The 18,641-nt window shown below is 50.9% G+C and overlaps 2 protein-coding genes across 5 annotated transcripts in view; one reads left to right on the top strand and one right to left on the bottom strand.

The window, feature by feature from the left end:
• Cdh23 (cadherin related 23) overlaps positions 1-18,641 on the bottom strand; it is a 349,164-nt gene that overhangs the window by 81,340 nt on the left and 249,183 nt on the right. Inside the window, 3 exon segments of the mRNA XM_028776789.1 lie at positions 1,651-1,786; positions 6,799-6,947; positions 8,139-8,199. Of these exon segments, the coding sequence (XP_028632622.1) occupies positions 1,651-1,786; positions 6,799-6,947; positions 8,139-8,199 (346 nt within the window).
• CUNH10orf105 (chromosome unknown C10orf105 homolog) lies at positions 1,665-17,772 on the top strand. 4 transcript variants are annotated; one of them, XM_028776795.1, is made up of 4 exons: positions 7,600-7,642; positions 8,374-8,533; positions 10,444-10,555; positions 17,144-17,772. In XM_028776795.1, exons 3-4 carry the CDS (start codon positions 10,486-10,488, stop codon positions 17,527-17,529), a joined length of 456 nt encoding a protein of 151 aa, XP_028632628.1. In that variant the 5' UTR covers positions 7,600-7,642; positions 8,374-8,533; positions 10,444-10,485; the 3' UTR covers positions 17,530-17,772. The 4 variants fall into 4 exon arrangements, with proteins under 4 accessions (XP_028632630.1, XP_028632628.1, XP_028632629.1 ...); XM_028776797.1 differs by lacking the exons at positions 7,600-7,642; positions 8,374-8,533; positions 10,444-10,555 and adding an exon at positions 1,665-1,840; XM_028776796.1 differs by lacking the exons at positions 7,600-7,642; positions 10,444-10,555 and having other exon boundaries at positions 8,370-8,533.

The raw sequence follows: 18,641 nt of genomic DNA on the forward strand, positions 1-18,641 counted from the left end.
GTTTCTTCATTGCTCTCTACCAAGGGGCTGCTCCTGAGAGGCCTTGGCTGTTCCCTCCTCCCACCCCCAGTGTATGCTATCCCCAAAAGATGTAGCAGGTGGTCACAGTATGTGGCAAGGCCCCAGAACGCCACTAACCCACTCTGGAGCTTGGTATTGGCACTAGAGGGAACTGGCTCTATTCCTGGAGCCTCAAAATTTACGTTTGAACGCCTGTCTTGACTACTTGGAAAAGCAGGTACCTTGTAGTGGTGATTTGACCTAGAAACCCTAATGCCCTCAGAGCAGCCAAGCCTTCATTCAGGTCCCTGGTGGAAGAGAATCTCAGGGCCAAGGAGTTCCCCACTCGCTCTACATACCACTGCTCAAACATAAGGCAGGCAGTTTGGGAAGGGAGAAAAGGAGACAGGTACAAACCCACTCAGCTTTGGCCAAGGCATCCATGACTTTTGCCAGCCTTTCAAAGGGTTACCTATGCCAGAAGAGGCCTTGGCAATACACAGTGGCCCAGACCCTGCACTAATATGCCATTTAGAAAATGAACTAGCCATGAACCCTAAAATCTATGTCTCTGTCACTCATCCTGGGAGGCAGGTAATCTCAGATGCTGAGGGTGCATAGGGACTATTGGTGTCGCTGGCAAGAGGCCTGGGCTGCAGCCAGGGCAGCAGAGGTAGCTTGGGAGCCTCTTTGAGAGCAGGGTGGTGTAGCAGGAATATTTTAATAAATCCCGGTGCAGACTAGTAAGGAGAGGAGAGACGGAAGCCGCCATGGAGGGTAAGAATGTGCAGGAGAGAGAGCCGCCATGGAGCATACAGGAGGGAGAAGGAGAGCCGCCATGTAAAAGGGCCAGGAGAACAAGGCTCAGAGGGCTGCTCCACTGGGCCAAGAGCAGCCAAAATGGAACATAGAAATTAGTAAGTAACTCAGAGGTATTGGTTGGAAAGTGGATTCTAACAGCATGGAGGGTAGGCAGTCACCTAGCTATTGTACTGCTTAAGATATATTAAAATATAAAGGCTGTGTGTGTGTGTCTTTCATCCGGGAACAGAAACCACTGAAGAGGGTAGCAACCCCATGCCTAGATTTATTAAAATATCCCTACTGTAGTGAGGTAGGGAAGAGCCCTCTCCTAACCGGGCACGAGATCAGTAGAGAAGGCTGTACTATCCCGGAATCCTACCCCGATCACTTTACACTGACCACTGTGGCTATGGAAACCTCTCCCAGGCTGGGGCTGCCTCCCAAGCCTGTCACTTCCCTAAGGGAGGGATGGGTTGTGAGGAGGCTTGCAAATACCGAGCTCTGGGCGTCCCCTGTGCAGTAGAAGGGGACAGCTGAATAGAGGCTTAGGCCTAGGCTAGCTTTATGACATGGCTCCATTACCCTTTCCCAGTCCCTGCAAAAGGCTAGCATTGTGCTGCCATGTCCCGAGATGACTAATCTGGGTGTGCAAACGTTTCCACTCTCTCCTAATCATCAGAGGTTGGATACCTTCCCTGACTCTAATCCTCTGGGCACATGTATGGAGTGAATAGCAAGCAAGGAGCCCCTCCTGAGTCTGGGTGTTCGTCTAAGGATGACAGGGCCCCTGGCAAGAGGAGGGTCAGTCTGAGAAGTGGCATCCCTGGCTCCCCCTGCCTGCCTCACCAGTGTCTCTGTCAGTGGCCCGGACGACGATGACCGAGGTCCCGATGCCTGCTGTCTCCCGAAGGCCCAGGCGGCTGTACTGCTGTTGTGTGAACACGGGGGTCTCATCGTTGACATCTTCCACGTATACGATCACCTGCAGAGACGTGCCAGGGCTCAGTCCAGGAAAAGTGGAGACTGGCATCCCAGGGTATGGCCCCTGCTCCCTCTGGAGGACCTAGTCCTGCCTCATCTCCCACTGAATCCGGCCCCTCACATAGGACCTGGCTTGTGGCTGCTGTTCAGACACCCTTTGGTTCTGCACTGACCTGTAGGATCCAGTGACTACCAGTGGCACTTTTAGGGTGGTCAAGTTTCTCCAGCATGAAGCAGTAATGCCACTAAAGGCTCATGTCACACTGCTCCTGAGGTGGTTAGGAAGATAAAATACGCCAGGCTCATGGAAGTGCTCACTAGACAGTGATCGTGGTGGTTTGAATGAGAATGGCCCCCATAGGCTTGTCTGTTTCAATACTTGGTCCCCAGTTGGTGGAACTGTTTGGGAAGGATTAGGAGATGTGGCCTTGTTGGGGGTGGGCTTCTAGTTCTCTCTCTCCTCTCCCTCTCCCTCTCCTTCTCCCTCCACCTCCCTTGTGTAAGCTCTCAGCTACTGCTCTGGTACCATGCCTGCCAGCTTCCAGGCTCCTTGCCATGATGGTCAAAGACTCTAGCCCCTTGGAATTGTTAGCCTTCAAATAAAATGCTTGCTTTTATAAGTTGTCTTGGTCATGGCGTTTTGCCTCATCAATAGAAAACTAACTCTATCCAAAGATCATAACGCGTTTAGGATAGACTCAAGGGAAAAAAAAACCATAATGGTAACAAGTACAGAAGTGGTTGTTCTTGGGGACTGTCACTCCACCATGGCAGACAACAGTGTGGGGCACTGAACCCTGACTCCTTCTAGGGCTCTCAGTGAAACAGAGGATGATCACCCCCACAACCCATGGGGTTTCCTGATCTCCCTACCACTTTCCTGGGGAAACTTATTAATGACTTTCCTAACAATCCTTGTTCTGGAGTTGCTTTCTGGGGAAGGTGACCACTTGAGAATTGTGTGGTTTTCGTGTGTGTGATGTTCCCGTTGCTTTTCTCCACCTTTGAAACTTCCCTTTAATGCACATGTATGAGATGTAGAAAAATGCTACCTTTAAAAAGGTGTTTATGGAGAGCTATATCTGCAAGCAAGGAGAGCCCCTCCCTTCCCCCCATATCTGGGAATGCTCAGAGAGCTTTCTGTAGACCTGAATCTTGTTGCCTGGAAGACCAGAGTGGAGGGAAGAGACAGCAGAGTGCAGAGACACACAAGCTACCAGAAATCCCAGGCTCTGCCTCCTTTAAGAGATTGGGAAAAGAGCTCCAGAAAAGAGAGATAATTTTCCCAAGATCTCACAGGGACAAGGAGGGCTGGCATCTCCTGGCTCCCTCTCTGTCAGTGCTCAGGCTGGGGATGAGCTGGCCCCAGTGTAAGGCAGGCCCTTCTGCTGGCTCCCTGGAGCCAGGGAAGCATTGCCATGAAGCAGGATGGAGAAGGGAGGAAGTGGGGTGGGGTAGCACCGTGTAGACAGCACAGGTCACAGTAGTCAGTGGAAAGGACCGAAAGGGGGAGGAGGGCAAGGCAGCCTCAGAGAACCTGCCTTTGGCACTTTGCCTATATTGACAGCTGCCTCTGGGGTTACACACACACACACACACACACACACACACACACACACCACACCACCACCACCACCATGCACATACATACATACATAGATGCCTCTGGGGTTATCCCAACACACACAAACACACACACACACACACCACAGACACACAAATCACCACATACACACACACCACAGATACACTAATCACCACATACACATATACACACACACACACACATACACATGATACACAAACACCCCCATATACACACCACACATACACCACACACTCACCACATATATAACCCCCACCACACACCAGACACACACACATACCACATACATATACACTCATACACCATACACACCACAGATACACACAGACACACCACACACATATACACACATAACACACAAACACCCCCATGCATACCACACACACAAATACACACACACAACATACAAATACCCCCATACATATACCACACACACAAATATCCCCATATACACACTACACACACATACCACACATATACCACTCACACAACCCCCACCACACACCAGACACACTAGACACACTAGACACACACATCACACACACACACACACACACACACACACACACACACACACACACACCCCTCTAGGTTAGCAGGGAATTTACTGGATGACTCAGGGTGGGAAGGGTGGCAAAGCCAGAGGAGAAGATGGATGTGGTGGCCAGGGAGGCTCATGGCAGGCTCACTACTCCATTGCCCTGAGGGGCTGCAGCCCTGCCACGCCAGCGCCTTTCATGTCCAGATGTCAAGAATCGACTATGCAGATGACAGTGTCCACCTCAGATTGCAGCTGTCGTGGGGGACCTTCTAAATTTGGCTTTGCCCACAACTTGTTGCAGAAGATCCTGGGTGTGGTGGTTGTTAAGGGGAATTGGCGTAGGTGAATTTCGGGAACTCTATGTAAACAGAAATGAACTATCCAGCTTTCAAAACTGCAAGCCTTCCCTTTCCGGAGTCTGCTTGTTCTAATGACCTGGCCTTCTGGGGGCGGTGGGGAAAAACGTGTCGGTCTGTCAGTGTGAGAGGAACGGGAGAGGGGCGGAATGTAGCTTGGCTGCAATGTGGCCAGGCTTTCAATACTTCTGGCTGCTTTCAGCAGGAGGAAAGATGGTGCGGTTTGTGAACCCGAGAGACACAGCTGAACAGGAAGTATAGGCCAGCTGAACTCTTGCTGAACAGGAGGATGCTGCCAGGTGCCTCAGGGCCAGGCTGCTTTCTGTCCGGAGTTTCTGCACAGGGCTGCCAGACCCTCCAACAGGAGACAAGAGGGCAGATGTGTGTATATACTTGTGCACATGGGCATGGGCACACAGAGACGCCCAGCATCCGTAAGGACAGTTTCTCTCCTTATTTTATGACCCTCATGGGGACTGTTGCTAACCCCTAAAGTGGGAATGACAGCGTATAGGGCAAAGCTAGAGTCCTCACATCGCTGTCAGAAAGCGCCCCAGCTTTCCTGATTCTCTTAGGAGGATAGGGGCTGTAGACTGCAGGAGCCCTCAAATCTCCAAGCCAGGGACAACACGTCAATTCTTAAAGTTACTCTTTGGGGATGTAGCTGTCGTCAGGGTTCTGAGAAGTCTTCTTGAGCACTGTGGTCTAGGAATCATATAGTGTAGAGGTAAGAGAATAGTCTGGGCCACTTGCCCTTCGGGGGTGTGTGTGAAGCCTGGCTCTACCTGGCTCTAGGATACCATAATGGGACCCTAGCCAAGTTGATTGATTCCTCTCTGACTCAGTCTCATCTGTAGAATGGGTATAATGCAGGGCTCTCTTCAGAACTGGGTGAATTTCTTTTTCTCCAGAGTCTTGAGGGCAGAAGCATATAAAAGGGGCCCAAGGCTGTGGCTGGGGTGCCCCACCTTGCAGTAGTACACACTCTACCTTTGATCTGTTTTACACCCTGGGATGTTGCAAAGAATTTGGTTTAACAAGGTTGGCAGCTAAAAATGGCACACAGAAGCCACAGTGATCAGGCTCTTGAGAAACAGGTGGGTGGGGGAGGTGAGGGGATGCAGAGAGGGCTGCGGTCAGGAAGCCTGAAGTCCAGGGGTCCAGCCTGAACCTCACTGATGCCAGCCACTCCTGTGACCTGATGTGAGTGTGCCCCGAGGGAAGACACTGGCCTGACCGGGCTCATTAGCACATGAATAGAGTCTGCCATACAGGGAAGCGACTGTGACAACTTCCTGGGACATACCAGGAAACCGTATCTCTGTCACTCAACATGTTCTCTAAAGATCCAAGGGACCTAACTCCTCTGTTGTATCCACCTGGACAGGTATTCATTCACCTTTTTTTTTTTTTTTTGGTTTTCTGAGAAGCCCTGGCTGTCCTGGAACTCACTCTGTAGACCAGGCTGGCCTCGAACTCAGAAATCCACCTGCCTCTGCCTCCCAAGTGCTGGGATTAAAAGCGTGCGCTACCACTGCCTAGCTTCATTCACTCTTTAAGGGATGTGCCGGGTAGCTTGTCAGGAGCCAGCTCTCTCTCCTGCCTCCTCCAAGATCCTAGCAAGGAGCTAGGAACTCAGAGCTGGCCCAGCTCTGACAGATCTGGGTGGGGCTCAGACTCTGGTTGGAGACATCCATCCTTAGCATGTGGGGAAGTATCCCGGAGTGACTTGAGCGACAGCTGACCAGGTATATCCTGCTCGGTGTTTCCAGTCCTAGGAAACAGCGGGTTGCGATGAGCTGATAAGTTCAGCTGACTCAGCCACACTCAGGCTTGGGTACACGTCCCTGCCTGATGAATTCCCACCTTCCTCCACAACAGGGACCTCTGGGCCCTGACTCACTTCCTGTGGTTTTAGGGGAAGGGGCTACGGGCTGCTACGTGTGTATGGAGGATGAGGAGGGGTGCACATAAACAGCACAGACAGGAGGCAGACCTCTGTGTGTGAGACCATTAGAGAAGGTCCTCTGGCCTCGGCTGCCTACTGAGGGTGTGTATGAAGAATGCATTTCATAGGGCAGCTGGGAATGGGGTGGGAGAATTTTAGAAACGGTTTCAAGAGAAACAGCGTTGAACTTGGACCCAACATACACAGATAGTCTCAAGTCTGCTCCTGCCTTTGGACATTTCTCTGTGACTCTTATTTCTTCATCTGCAAAACAATATTGCTGTCTATTCCTCCAAGGTTATGTCTAGGGGGGGTTGCATTGTGGAGAGCTGGGTAGATATAAGGGATAGATGGGTGATGATTCGTCTTCCCTCCCTTAGGACAGACATGAGTGTCACAGATCCCCTTCCTCAAGCAGAAACCATGGCACGGAGCAAAAGGACGAATCCACGATCCCCGGCTGGGCTGGCCCCTTGGCCTCCTCACCAAATTCCTTGCTCTGCCGGTCAATCAGTGGTGATTCTGCGACACCCCCCCCCAAGGCCTCAGTGTGTGTTCTCACCCTGACAGAGCTCCGCATGGGCCCCAGGTCGTGGTTGTAGGCTTCTACCATCAGCACATGGGATGAGTTCCGTTCCCTGTCCAGGGGCCTTGGGCCTCGCATCAGGAGCCCGCTGCTGACATGGATGCGGAAGTTGTTGCCATGGTTACCTGTGGAGGGGCACATGAGATGCATGGCGTCTCTCCTCTCCTCCACACTCTCCTGGCATGGCCAATCTCCTCCTTCCCTTCTTGCTCCTGGTCCCAAGCCCAGGAAAGCCTAAAATCCCACCTCTGTCTGTCCTCCCCAGCTATTGGCGATTGGCATCTTTATTTACCAATGAGAACCAACTGGGGGCGGGTTCCCAGAAGCTACATGCAGACCCTCTCATGCAAATCCTTCATTTGGAGACACAAATTAGCATTAGAATACAAGGAGTTACATCTCCCTCTTTCTGTCCAATCAAAAAGGCTCTTTTCTCTCAGATACACATTGAACATAATTATAACAATTACGTAAATTGTAAGGATTGACAAACACTTATAACATCTAGTCTATCATGTTTGGCAACGTAGATAAAGTATTCTATCATCTATCCTAAGATAGATGTACCTCAATTCTGTACCTCAGTTATGTTTGATTTTAACTTGTATCACCAGCTGAAAACCATCCCTTTACAGGGACCCTTCACTTTGGGTTCCTGGAGTTCCCAAAGCCCACAGTGGCCTAACAGCGGGGGACATGGAACTGAAGTTCACCTGCCTCTTCCTTATATGACGCCTAGGGTCTAATCCCTATCTCCACACTTCCACTTCTTAGTGGGAATACAGAAGCTTCAGGAGAACCCAGACCCTGCTGTCTGCGGGTGAGTGAATCTAGGATGTAGTGGACCTCACTGGGCTGGGTTGGTCCCCATGATCTTGATTTCTCTCCATGGACACACTTATCCACACTCGGTCCCTGGAGTTCATGCAGGGTGGCTGCACTCCTGATCCAGAAGCCAGGAGGGGAGTGGTGGTTCATGCTCTGGCTGAGGTGAACGGCTCAGGGAAGGGCTCGGGTTTCTAGTTGGACCAAGGAGAGTGAATGACCAGTGATTTTCCCAGGGGCTGTCTAAGGTCCTCTCTGTCATGGAGTCAGCTCTGAGAACACTGTAGCCTGTGGAGCCCTTAGGTACAAGGCCAGCATACCGTTCTTTGCTTAGAATATATTCAACTTAGTGTAAAAGATCAGGAAACCCCCTTTCTCCCTGAGCTGCAGCCCGTGTATATGGTGCTTGGGCATCTTCTCTGCTCAGCCAAAAAAAGAAGTGATATCTCTGCAGGGCAGTGGCCATCCCTATCCCATAGCAGCCCACTTACCATGGAGGATGCGGTACCAGACGCGCCCAAACTCGCCCTCGTCTGCATCTGTGGCTTTCAGCTGAAGGAGAAGAGACAGTGGGGTTATTCCTAACTCCAAGGCAGGGAGGGGAGCTGTCCTTGCAGTCCCCATAACTGACCTGGGATGGGGGAGGGAGGCATGTGAGACATTACGTCATCACTCTCTGGCCCAGGCTGAAGGAGGCCACTCCGTATCTCTATGACCCCCTCCCAGTGACGCTCTTGATGTCTTAGGACCATCATGAGGGTGACTGAAGCAGGTGCTGCATCACTGAGAAGCCTACCCTCGCATGGGTGGTGATGTTTAAAAGTTGTGTCCCTGGAGCTCCCCGACCAATGTGCAGACAGTTCTACTGAAGAGTTTTCCATGATCCGTAAGTAACCTATGCTCCTATAAACTTATCGGTTCACTAGGGTAGCACTGGGTGGAATCATTTGTGCTTATCATTAGTGCCCTGTGTGGGGTGAGATGTTGGTATATACCACCCTGGGGAAAGTTTTGCAATAGAATTGGTACTTATTGTGATTTGAATGTGGAATATTCCTCTGTTGCCTTACTAATTAAGGCTGAAGTCTACTGTTGACTGATAGCCTTCTGGGGCTCAGTCCCCTGCAATATGGAGGACTCCCTTCATGGGCAGGGCTTCCCCTTCTCTGACCTTGCCTGGGGAGTTCAACCCCCCCCCATTACCTCTACCTTCAGAATGTCACGTAGCCTTAGTTAGATTACAGATTCAACTTCCGTTAACCTAGTCAGAACCTGTTCACTTAGCAGCTGAGATTCCTGAGATGCTTCCCCATGCTAATGAGGCATTTTGGTACCCTAAGCCCTCAGCCATTGCCCTCGGCCCATCATGGATGTTTCTACCCCCAATTCCCCAAAGCCTTGAATCACCCCAAGTAAAGCTGATCTGACTCGCTGCAGGTGGTCCTGGTGTGTCATATTCTATATGTATTCACAGGACTTTGTCTCTAGATGGTGACACTGTTTGGGAAGGTTGTGGAACCTTCAGGAGGCAATGCCTTACCCTGGAAGAAGTGGGCCACTGGGGACTGGACTTGAGGCTGTATAGCCTGTCTCTACTTCCCATTCACTCTCTGCCGGGGTCTGTGAGGGGAGGAAGCGGGAGGCAAGAACGGCCAGGAGTGATGGAGACCTCAGGCAACCAGAGAATGTTGTGAGACACAGACTTTGGAGGCAGGCTTCATTGAGCAGCTTGTTTAAATTGTGGAGAATACAGGCTATTTACACCTTTGGGGAATGGGTAGAGGCTCTCATTGGCTGAGGCTAAGATGCTGGGAAGGCTTTATTTGCATAAGGAGGAATTCTAGATGCTGCTGGATATGACCTTATAAGGAGAGAGGAAGTTTAACCTGGCTGCAACTATGGGACCTCCTCTGGTTGGGACAAAGCTGTGGGGCACAGGACTACATGCCCCTGGACATGCAAGCTTGGGGTAGGGGAGAGAGTGATCTTCACCCCTATGGCTCTCAGGATGAGATGTATGGGGCTGGACACCTCTCCAGCTCTGGACTAGCTCCTCCTGGTTTTACGGCACCCTCACCCCACACATCCCCTTTGTAGATGCAGTGTGACCAGGCAACCTCCTGCCCTGATCACCACTACCTTCCTACCTGCTGCCAGGATGGACTGGTGTCCCTCTGAAACTATAAACCCAAATGCACCCTTTACCCTTAAGACACTTTAGTTTAGTTTAGTTATTATGGCAATAAGAAAGTAACTAAGACAGGACCCGAGTGGGATCAGTGGAACACATCTAGGATATATATCTGAAGCTCTCCCTCTGAGGGGTGCCCTAGACACGGTCACTGCAGCAGTTCCGCGGCCTCTGTGGATGACGATGTGCAACCGAGGCTCGGCAACCTGGAAAGAACTGGCCTCTGCAAGGGAAGAATTACTATAGGAAAGTGGTGCACAGATGCCACCCCACACGACAGCCTTTGGCTTGGCAGGAGAAATGTCAGAAAGGGAGAAGAGATGGAGCCGCTTCCTATCGCTGGCCGGATGCCAGGGAGAGAGACTGCGAGTTAGAACCGAGATAAATAGGTTTCCTGGGAAGCGATGGCTTGGAACCCAGGGAAAGGATGGAGGGGTAAGGAGGAGTGGTGTGTCAATCTTTAATACAGAGAATCTGTGACTCATGATGCAGGCAGAGACCTTAGCTATGACCCAGTACAATAAACAACGGCAATCAGGGACACCTCAGCCTCCAAACTGATGGAGCTGGTTAACATTTATTATTATTTTTGCACATATGTGTAGGTGTGCCATGAGTATGGGGGTGTCTGCAAAGGCCAGAGGAAGATGGTGTTGGACCCCTGTGAGCGACCATATGTGGGCGCTAGGAAGCAAATGGAGAACCTCTGGAAGAAAGGCGAGTTCTCTTTGTGATCCTTTCATCTCTCAAGCCTCAGGGGAAAGACTTTTAAACAAGGAATAAAAGAGCCTCTCTCAGACTGCTGTGTGCAGCCACGGGACAGAGAAGGATGGGGACAATCTGAGCTGGGTGTGAATAAGAAACCATTTCTCCTTGAGCTGAGGTGGCATGCGCTGAGCCAATAGGAGAGAAGCTAGTCCCTGATGGACTGGTTCATATAAGCCAATAGGGACACTGGGTTACATGTGACTAAGGTCTTCCTGGCTAGCAGGGACAGGAGGCTGAGGAGGAGTGACAAGCATTGCTATGGGAACTGGGTATGTGGGGGTGGTGACTAATGGCCAGTTGGTGGCTTTGAGTACCGTGTTTAGCGGAGAGTTACAAGAGAAGTTGATTTACCTAGGGATGGTTATGGGGCTTGAGTCGCTTTGCTGAGCTCCCTGGTAGGACATGACCTTTACAAAGTAAAGGCTCTGGTGAATCTGAATGATTAAGACCAGTGGTTCTCAACCTTCCCAGTGCTATGGCCCTTTAATACGGTTCCTTGTGTTGTGGTGACCCCCAATCACAAGATTATTTTTGTAGCTGCTTCATAACTGCCATTTTGGTACTGTTATGACTATCGTCATGCAGATATCTGTGTTTTCTGATGGTTGTGACTCACAGGTTGAGAACTGCTAACTTAGACCAATCCCATGTAAACTGTTTCTGAAAGGCGTTAAAGCCAAAGACGAGGGGATGAGGGAAGGGGAAAGCAAAAGGACTGTCCAGGTCACTGAAAAGCAAATGTGGTAAGATTTGTGTTGAGCCAAAGGCACTAGGGGAAGACAGAAGGGCAGACTCTATGCCTGAGAGCTTCTAGAAGGATTTATGGGAGAGGAGAAAGCAGGAACAAGTGACAGCGTGGAGTAGGTGAGACAGATAAAATCCAGCAAAGGGTGGGCAATGATCCTTTCAGAATAAGCTGTACCTTCAAGAAGGAACAGTGGGCTGGAGTGGTGGCCTATGCCTGCGGTCCCTGTGTAGCATGCACCATCAGGAGGATGTCACAGTTTTAAAGCTAGGATGGTCTACATATTCTAGCCTGGACTACAAAATGAGATTCTGTATCAAAAACTTCACCCAGATGGGGGTCTTTTCAGTAACCAGTTGTGGCCAACGGATAATGACAACGGAACTGGTACAGAACCTACCAGAGCCTGTCCTTTTAGCATGGACAATGACAACATGATGCCACTCACCCTTAATTACCAGCTCAGTCAAGAGTCACAAGCTAGCCCCAGCAAGCCCATCCTGGGCAGGGAAACACATGGCAGCCTCATGGCGGTGCCCCAGGTTGAGGACATAGAGTGGTTTGTGGAGAATGACTGCGTTCTGGGGGGTAGATGGAGTAGAGTCATGACGTGGTGCCCAATGTCGCTCTTTGGTTTTGTTGTTGTTTGCTTGCTTTGAGGACATAAGTGGTGCAGTGACAAGATCCCACCATGCATCACTGGACCTGGCTAATTTCTCTTGGTGTCCCCCCCAGCTGCTGACCCACACACGCACCGGCACTTGCTTCCAGCAGTGCTGTTTTCAGAATAAGACGGGCTTTCAGCGATCACGCCCATCTTCTATGGGAAAGTCTCACTGTATACAGCCAATCCCGAGTGCCTTACAGATGTGGAAAAGCATCTGGAATAACAGTAACAAGAGTCTAAAGAAAGGCACACTGTCTAGGTGCAAAAAGGCATGCCCAGAAGCCATACGATTATTGACTAATTATCCCAGTGCTGGATAGGCTGCTGGCCAGGGAGGCCCTGTGAGACCCCCCACATCAAATGGTCCATTGTAACTGGTATTGGTTGCATGGCAACATTAGATGGTAAGTCCTTATTGTTGAAGTCACGATATACTTTCATTGAAGCAAGCAAGCTAGAACTCCCTCCTTGTTGGCTGACTTTTTAGAGCTAGAAGGTGCTGTGCAGGCTCTCAAGAGAGAAGTGTCACAATCTTACTCTGTTACAGACTCTATGTGGACTACATACTGAGCAAAAATGTGCCCTCTGGTACAATAGTGGCATAGCTGTTAAAGGCGCCTTTTTTTTTTTTTTAAATCAAATTTAAGGCCCATGCCACAAGGCAGAACTCATATTTGGTACTGTAAGTCGGGGCAAAGCTTTTTGGCTGTGGAGGTCACAGTCCCCAGTAACAAGGCCATAGTGGTTGTTCTGCTTAGCAGATGTGACGTGCCTGTCAAATAACTTCCCATGTATTTATATTCCACGCATAAATTATTGCTGCTGTCAGCGCCAGGCAGGAAAACTTTTTTTTTTTTTTACAGTGGACAGTAATTACTGAAAAGACTCTTGGGTGGAGCTCCAGGAAACTTAGGCAGGAAACTACATCTTCTGTAGTCACGACCCACGCTGGGGTTAAGCCTTTGGATGACATAAATGTTCTTGAGTTATTTATTTCTTTGTCCTGTAAGTAACTCTAAGAAAGTCATTGGCTCACCATGAGAGGCCTGGGTCAATCACGTCTTTGGTTTGTTGCCACTATTCTTCCTTGAGTGAACATGTTTGTTCTTTCCTCCCTCTGCTGACCCCAGAAAAGAGAAAGGGCTCTGCGCGCTGCCATGTTCCTACTCTCTGGCATACAGTAGGGTTGTTTGCTTTTGTGTTGTTGTTTTTGAGATTAGATTTAAAATAGTCCAGGTTGGACTTGAACTCTTGATCTTCCTGCCTCTAGATCCCAAGTGCTGGATTACAGGAGTGCATCGTCACACCTGGCTTTTTGTTTGCTGAATGGAGATATAAATGACCGAGTGGCCAGTCTCTGGTGACAGTCACTGAGCTGACCCTCAGCAAGCACAGATGAAAGACGTGTGCAACATACGGCACTGAAACATTTCAATTCCTAGTCCCTGGTCTTCTGTTAGCCCAGCTGTGTCCCCATCTTATTTCTCCTTGATCCTGTGGGTCACCCCACGATTGCTCTAGCACTGGTCTCTCTCTTTGCTATGGAGATCAAATCAGGAGTTTGTGACGTGCCACTCAAAGTTCTAATACAAATTTCCTTATCTTCACTTACTGGACATACTTTGGGAGAAAGTTGGAAGAGGGATCTTGTTTGCAAAGATCAAGTCAGCAGATGGACTGCCCCGCCCCCACTTGTCTAAGGCAAGAGATCCTGTCCTTTAACTAGAGAAATACTGGGTTCCTACCCAGTATTAACCTGTAGGATAACTCTGGGCAGCCTATGCCTGCCTGGAACACAGCCTTGTCACCTGTTGGGAGGGATGGTGCTGGATCACCAAGGCTCCTTCCATGTTTAACAGTACACAGGAAAGCTTCTGTCCACCCCGGGGTTGGGAGACAAGGCTTTATTTTGTGGTGAAGGCCCATAAGTCTTAGACGTGGTTGTGATTATGACCATGCTGCATTCTGAGACCGTGGAGTCCCCTGATGGGCAGGCTGCACGATATTCAGGCTCCTGAGCAGGCAGCGGGTTGCCAGGGGAGTTTGGTATTCTGGGAAGAAGGGAGGGTGGTGGGCGAGGGTTGGAGAGAACCTGGTACCCCGCTTACACTGTGAATGGCCTGTCCTTCAGTCTGAAGCATTCTGCACTCACTTCTGCAGCCAGATAAGGGACATTTTCTGAGAATCCAGGAAAACCAGGGCCTAGGGACCCTGCAGAGGAGGCCTTGGAGACTTCAGGGCCCGTCACCCCCTGTCCCTCCTGCTGCCCTCTCTGCTTATAGACCCTCTCCCTGGTAACCTGAGGGCTGGCAGGCACTGAATAGTCGACCATACCATTCAAATTTCTAAGGAGGGGGGTGATGGGAGCCCTAGGCCAACAGGCAGTTAGACCTGCTCCTGCCCTGACCAGCGTTTCCCTACGTGAGAGGGTTCCAAGGAGACAAGCTGGAGTGAGCCAGGCGAAGGCCTCCCTCTCTTTCTTTTCCACTCAGTTGCTACCTCTATCCTTCCAATTGTCCCCTCCCCCAGACAGGCCAGGGCTCTCCCAATAAAACCAGGCCCAGGAGGAAAAGCAGGAGGAAAACCAGTCTGCTGCAGGCTCTGCAGCACAACATAGGGTCACAGCTCGCCCACTGGTACACCTTGGATCTCCTGGGACAGCTGAGAGACCTGGCCACTGAGAATACAGACCTCCGAGGGCAGGCCGTGAGGTTGCTGAGGGACTGTAGAACAAACCAATGTAAGAAGTGGGGGAGATCCTTATTGGGAACCTGGGAGGTTGTGAGGGTGTGCTCAGATTCAGGGAGTCCTTCTATTATTCTGAGAAAAGAAATAAGGCCCAGTAAAGGGAAACGGCTAAGCCAAGGCCACACTTTCTCTGTGAGACTCTAAGGAAGTAAGATGCTTTCAGTGTAGAGAGATGCTCTCAGAGGAGGTTGCAGTAGGAAGGGGGCTCCTTGTTTGGGTTTCAGGAGAACTCCCACTGGAATCAGCGGATCTTGCTGGCTGGCAGCAGGGAATCTGGTAGGTAGCTGGCCTTGCCTCAAACTCCTGGGCCTGGTCTCAAGCTCTCCAGTGTCACAGACTGCCCTTAGAGAGTCTCCGGTGTCCATGCAGAAGTGGCCCTGGGGCCTGTAGCCTCACAGCTTTTCTGGATTCTGAGCGGAGATGATGCAGGCTTTAGCTGGGACTGCCCTTTCCTTACTGGGGCCGAGTGTTGAGAGCCAAGGGGACAGCTTTCTCGCCACCGGGGATGGGAATGAGTATACCCCATCCCTGCTCCAACTCAGATGTCAGGAAGGGCTGATCCATGGATGCTGTCCACTCAGAGTGCTTTCCAGGCCCAAGGCCTGGAGGGTGGAGGCCCTCAGCAGTTAGACAGGCATCAGAATTTCCAGCCTGGGGCAGCTGCAAAGGCTGGGAGGGGACAAGGGTTGGGTGGCAGGTGGGTGGAGAACACTGCATGCCCTCAGTAGCTGTCCCCAGGAGCCAGGATTTAGGTCCTGGAGCTGCTGGTGAGTGACTAGGTGAGACAAGGGCCCTAGTGGCTAACTGGGTTGGGTGGCCATGCTCCCTGATTTCCCATAGCTTCAGGGAGGGCCTTGTTGGGACAGAGCCTCCCCTGTGGCCTGGCTAGAATCTGAGGGAGACACAAAGTAAACTGGGAGAGTAGAAGCTGTTCTCTTTCTGTCACAGGTTTAGTATTTGAAAATTCATTTCAAAAATTTTTGGAATCAAGTTCATCTGGCATTTTGTAATGAATAACCTGTTTTTCCTCTGTGCTTCAAATAACATTGAACTGGTTGCCAATGCAACAGCAGGAATGTTTGTCTTTTTAAAAAAAAAAAGCTTGCTTGCCTCAGTGGAGAAGCTGGAAGAGCCTGGGCAAAACTCCTACTCCCCAAGGGCCATCAGCCTAGGCTGTGGGGGGAGCCAGGGCCCCTCTCGGAGCTGCCCATCATACACTGCCCACACCAAGGCTCAGCCACTAGTTGCCCAGTTTAGCTTGGTCCTCTGTCTACTCGGAGCGTCTGTGAAATTCCCCATGCGGGATGGGTCCTCTGCAGGTATAGTGGAAACATCGTCCAGCAGGCAACAATGCTACAGGGCAGGCTTCTGCCTTCACTGTGTCAACTCTTTATGGGTTTTATTCCCAGGTCTGTCTGAGCGACTCACTGGTCTCCGAGAGGGCTGGAGGCTAGAAGGGGGTAGGCATGGGGTTTGGAGTTGAGACATCTGGTCTTGTCCTTTGCTGGCTCGTGTGGCTTGGGTTTGGCCCCTCGTGCGGGGCCTCGGTTTCCCTGGAGGCAGGCTAGACTGCATCAGGAAGTAGCAACGGAAGTACCTTTGGATCCAGGCAGCTGAAATAGGTATGTGGTAGGCGTGGGGGAGTGTGGCCAGCTGGGGCCAGAGCCCTATGTAAAGGGGCTATCAGAGAAGCCAACAGTGAAACATATGTCAAGAGAAGCCAGGCATGCAGCTATCTGGAAATCAATTAATCAGTCAGTCCATCCGTCTGTCCATCCATCTATCCATCCATCCATCCATCCATCCATCCATCCATCCATACATACATACATACATACATACATACATCTCTGAGTCTCTGTTGCTCAGGCTGGTCTCAAATGCAACCAAAGCTAGCCTTGAACTCCTGTCCCCTCCCACCCCCGCGTGCTGTGATTACCTGCATGCACCACTACACCTGGTTTGGAAATCTCATTTCGACTTTAGGCTGCTGTTAGGGGTCCTGCCAGCTCACTCACACACATCTCACACTCTTGACTTGTGCCTGATTCATTAAGTGGCTTACTGACTCTTAGGGCTTTTAGGTTTAAGACTGTCTGCTAATTGCTGAGAACTGATTATAAAATGCCAGAAAGCTTTCTATATCCCGCGTTCTTCACGGCAGAGGGGCAGGGGGATAGCAGAAAGAAGGCCCAGGTACAGAGTCAGCTCTGTCACTAATCAGATATATATGGTGTCTCTCTGTGCTAACCTGTGACAAGCTATCAAGGGAGCATGACTAACTGCTCAGTCCCCATTGGCTTGTTCCAGGTAAGTCTCACTTGTCCCCATCTGGGATGCAGCTGCTCCGCTCTGATTCTCTGTCCTGTCTTTATAGGCACCATGAACACAGAGGGCTCCAGCCTCGCCAGCCCTCCAACCCTCCTTACGACCCCTGCCACTTCTGGGACTTACACCCATGCTGCTGACCCTGTACCAATCCTCATTGCCCTGGCCTGTATTTTTCTACTACTGGCCTCTTGCTTGCTGTTCATGATGCTGTGTAAGCCAACTGCTCTGGACCCCAGCCGCCAAGGGGCCCGGGAATGCATGCCACATCACCCAGTGAGCCCCAGTGAACCCAGGCTCCGGCTCTGGAAGCGCCTGGGCTCACTGCGAAGATCCCTGCACAGCTTCCGACGAGGCAGGCCTTCTATCCAGCAGTGTCCTCTGCCGGGCCTTGATGACCACCGAGGTGACTGGACTGAAGCCACCAAGATGTGACACGGTGCCCATCCACACACAGGCTCACCCAAGACCATCCTGCCTCTGATGGAACCTGGCATCATAGGACAGTGGTACGGATACTCTGGACCCCTAATGCACTGATATTTCCTTGTGTATCTAGTCTTTGTCCTTTCCCAGAAGACTCTGAAGGCCCCTGATTCTCTTGTTAATAGACCTTTGGATCAAAAGATGAATACTCAAAGGTCTCTAGATCTTTCCTCTGGGGCTCTGAGGGATGCTTGCACACCTGCATCTGTGCTAACCCAGGGAAAGGGACCCAGGCATCTCTTTCTTGACCTCCCTGCCCCTTCTGGTGGGTCTTGTTCATTGCCAGCTAGGGTACTGGTAAGGCTCAAATCATGAGCCTGGGAGCACCCTTCAGTGGCTGCCTGTCAGGACAGCTTGGGAAAACCTGAAGATAAATGTTTCCTGTCCGCTGAGTGTGGAAGACCACACCTGTAACCCCACCATGCAACAGGCTGAGGTAGGAGGAATGTCTAAGGCAGCCCGAGCTAAACGTGAAATCACAATCCAAATAAAATCAAAATAAATCAAACAAACAAAAACTAGGCTGTGTTGTCCAAGACTAGGCGGAGGCTGTATCACTGTGGTAAGAGGCTGGCCACTGTCAGCACCAGAGAATGCATGGCAGTGCTATCATGTCTCACCGGGAAAGAGGTGGCCTCCTCTCAGGCAGTGTGGACCAGATCTCCCAGGACAGCTGGAGGATCAAGGCTGGATGGCACTAGCTATGCTCTCTGTGGTGTGGCAACTTCATCGAGTGACAGGAAGCAGGCCCACTCCAGTGTGGCATGGACTCCTGGGAATCCCTTCTTTCACTCTCTCTGGCCAAGGCCTTCCACTTCTTAGACTTGAAGATGGGGCAGAGGGAACCTGAGATGCTTCACTCCTGTCCCAAAGTCAAGTGGTCCAGGAGCTCATCACTGGGCTGCCCTACGCCACCAATAGTCAAGCCACCCAAGTCTTCCCAAGGACTGATCTCTGGTTTTGCTGTCACTTGATCCAGAGCTGTCACTGTCTCCCGTGTCCGCTGGATGTACCTACTCTACAGTGTGCAGTAGGATCTGGGCACTAGCTGCAATGTATAT

This window comes from Grammomys surdaster, unplaced genomic scaffold (genome assembly GCF_004785775.1).
Source record: "Grammomys surdaster isolate TR1022 unplaced genomic scaffold, NIH_TR_1.0 273, whole genome shotgun sequence".
NCBI classification, from domain to species: domain Eukaryota; kingdom Metazoa; phylum Chordata; class Mammalia; order Rodentia; family Muridae; genus Grammomys; species Grammomys surdaster.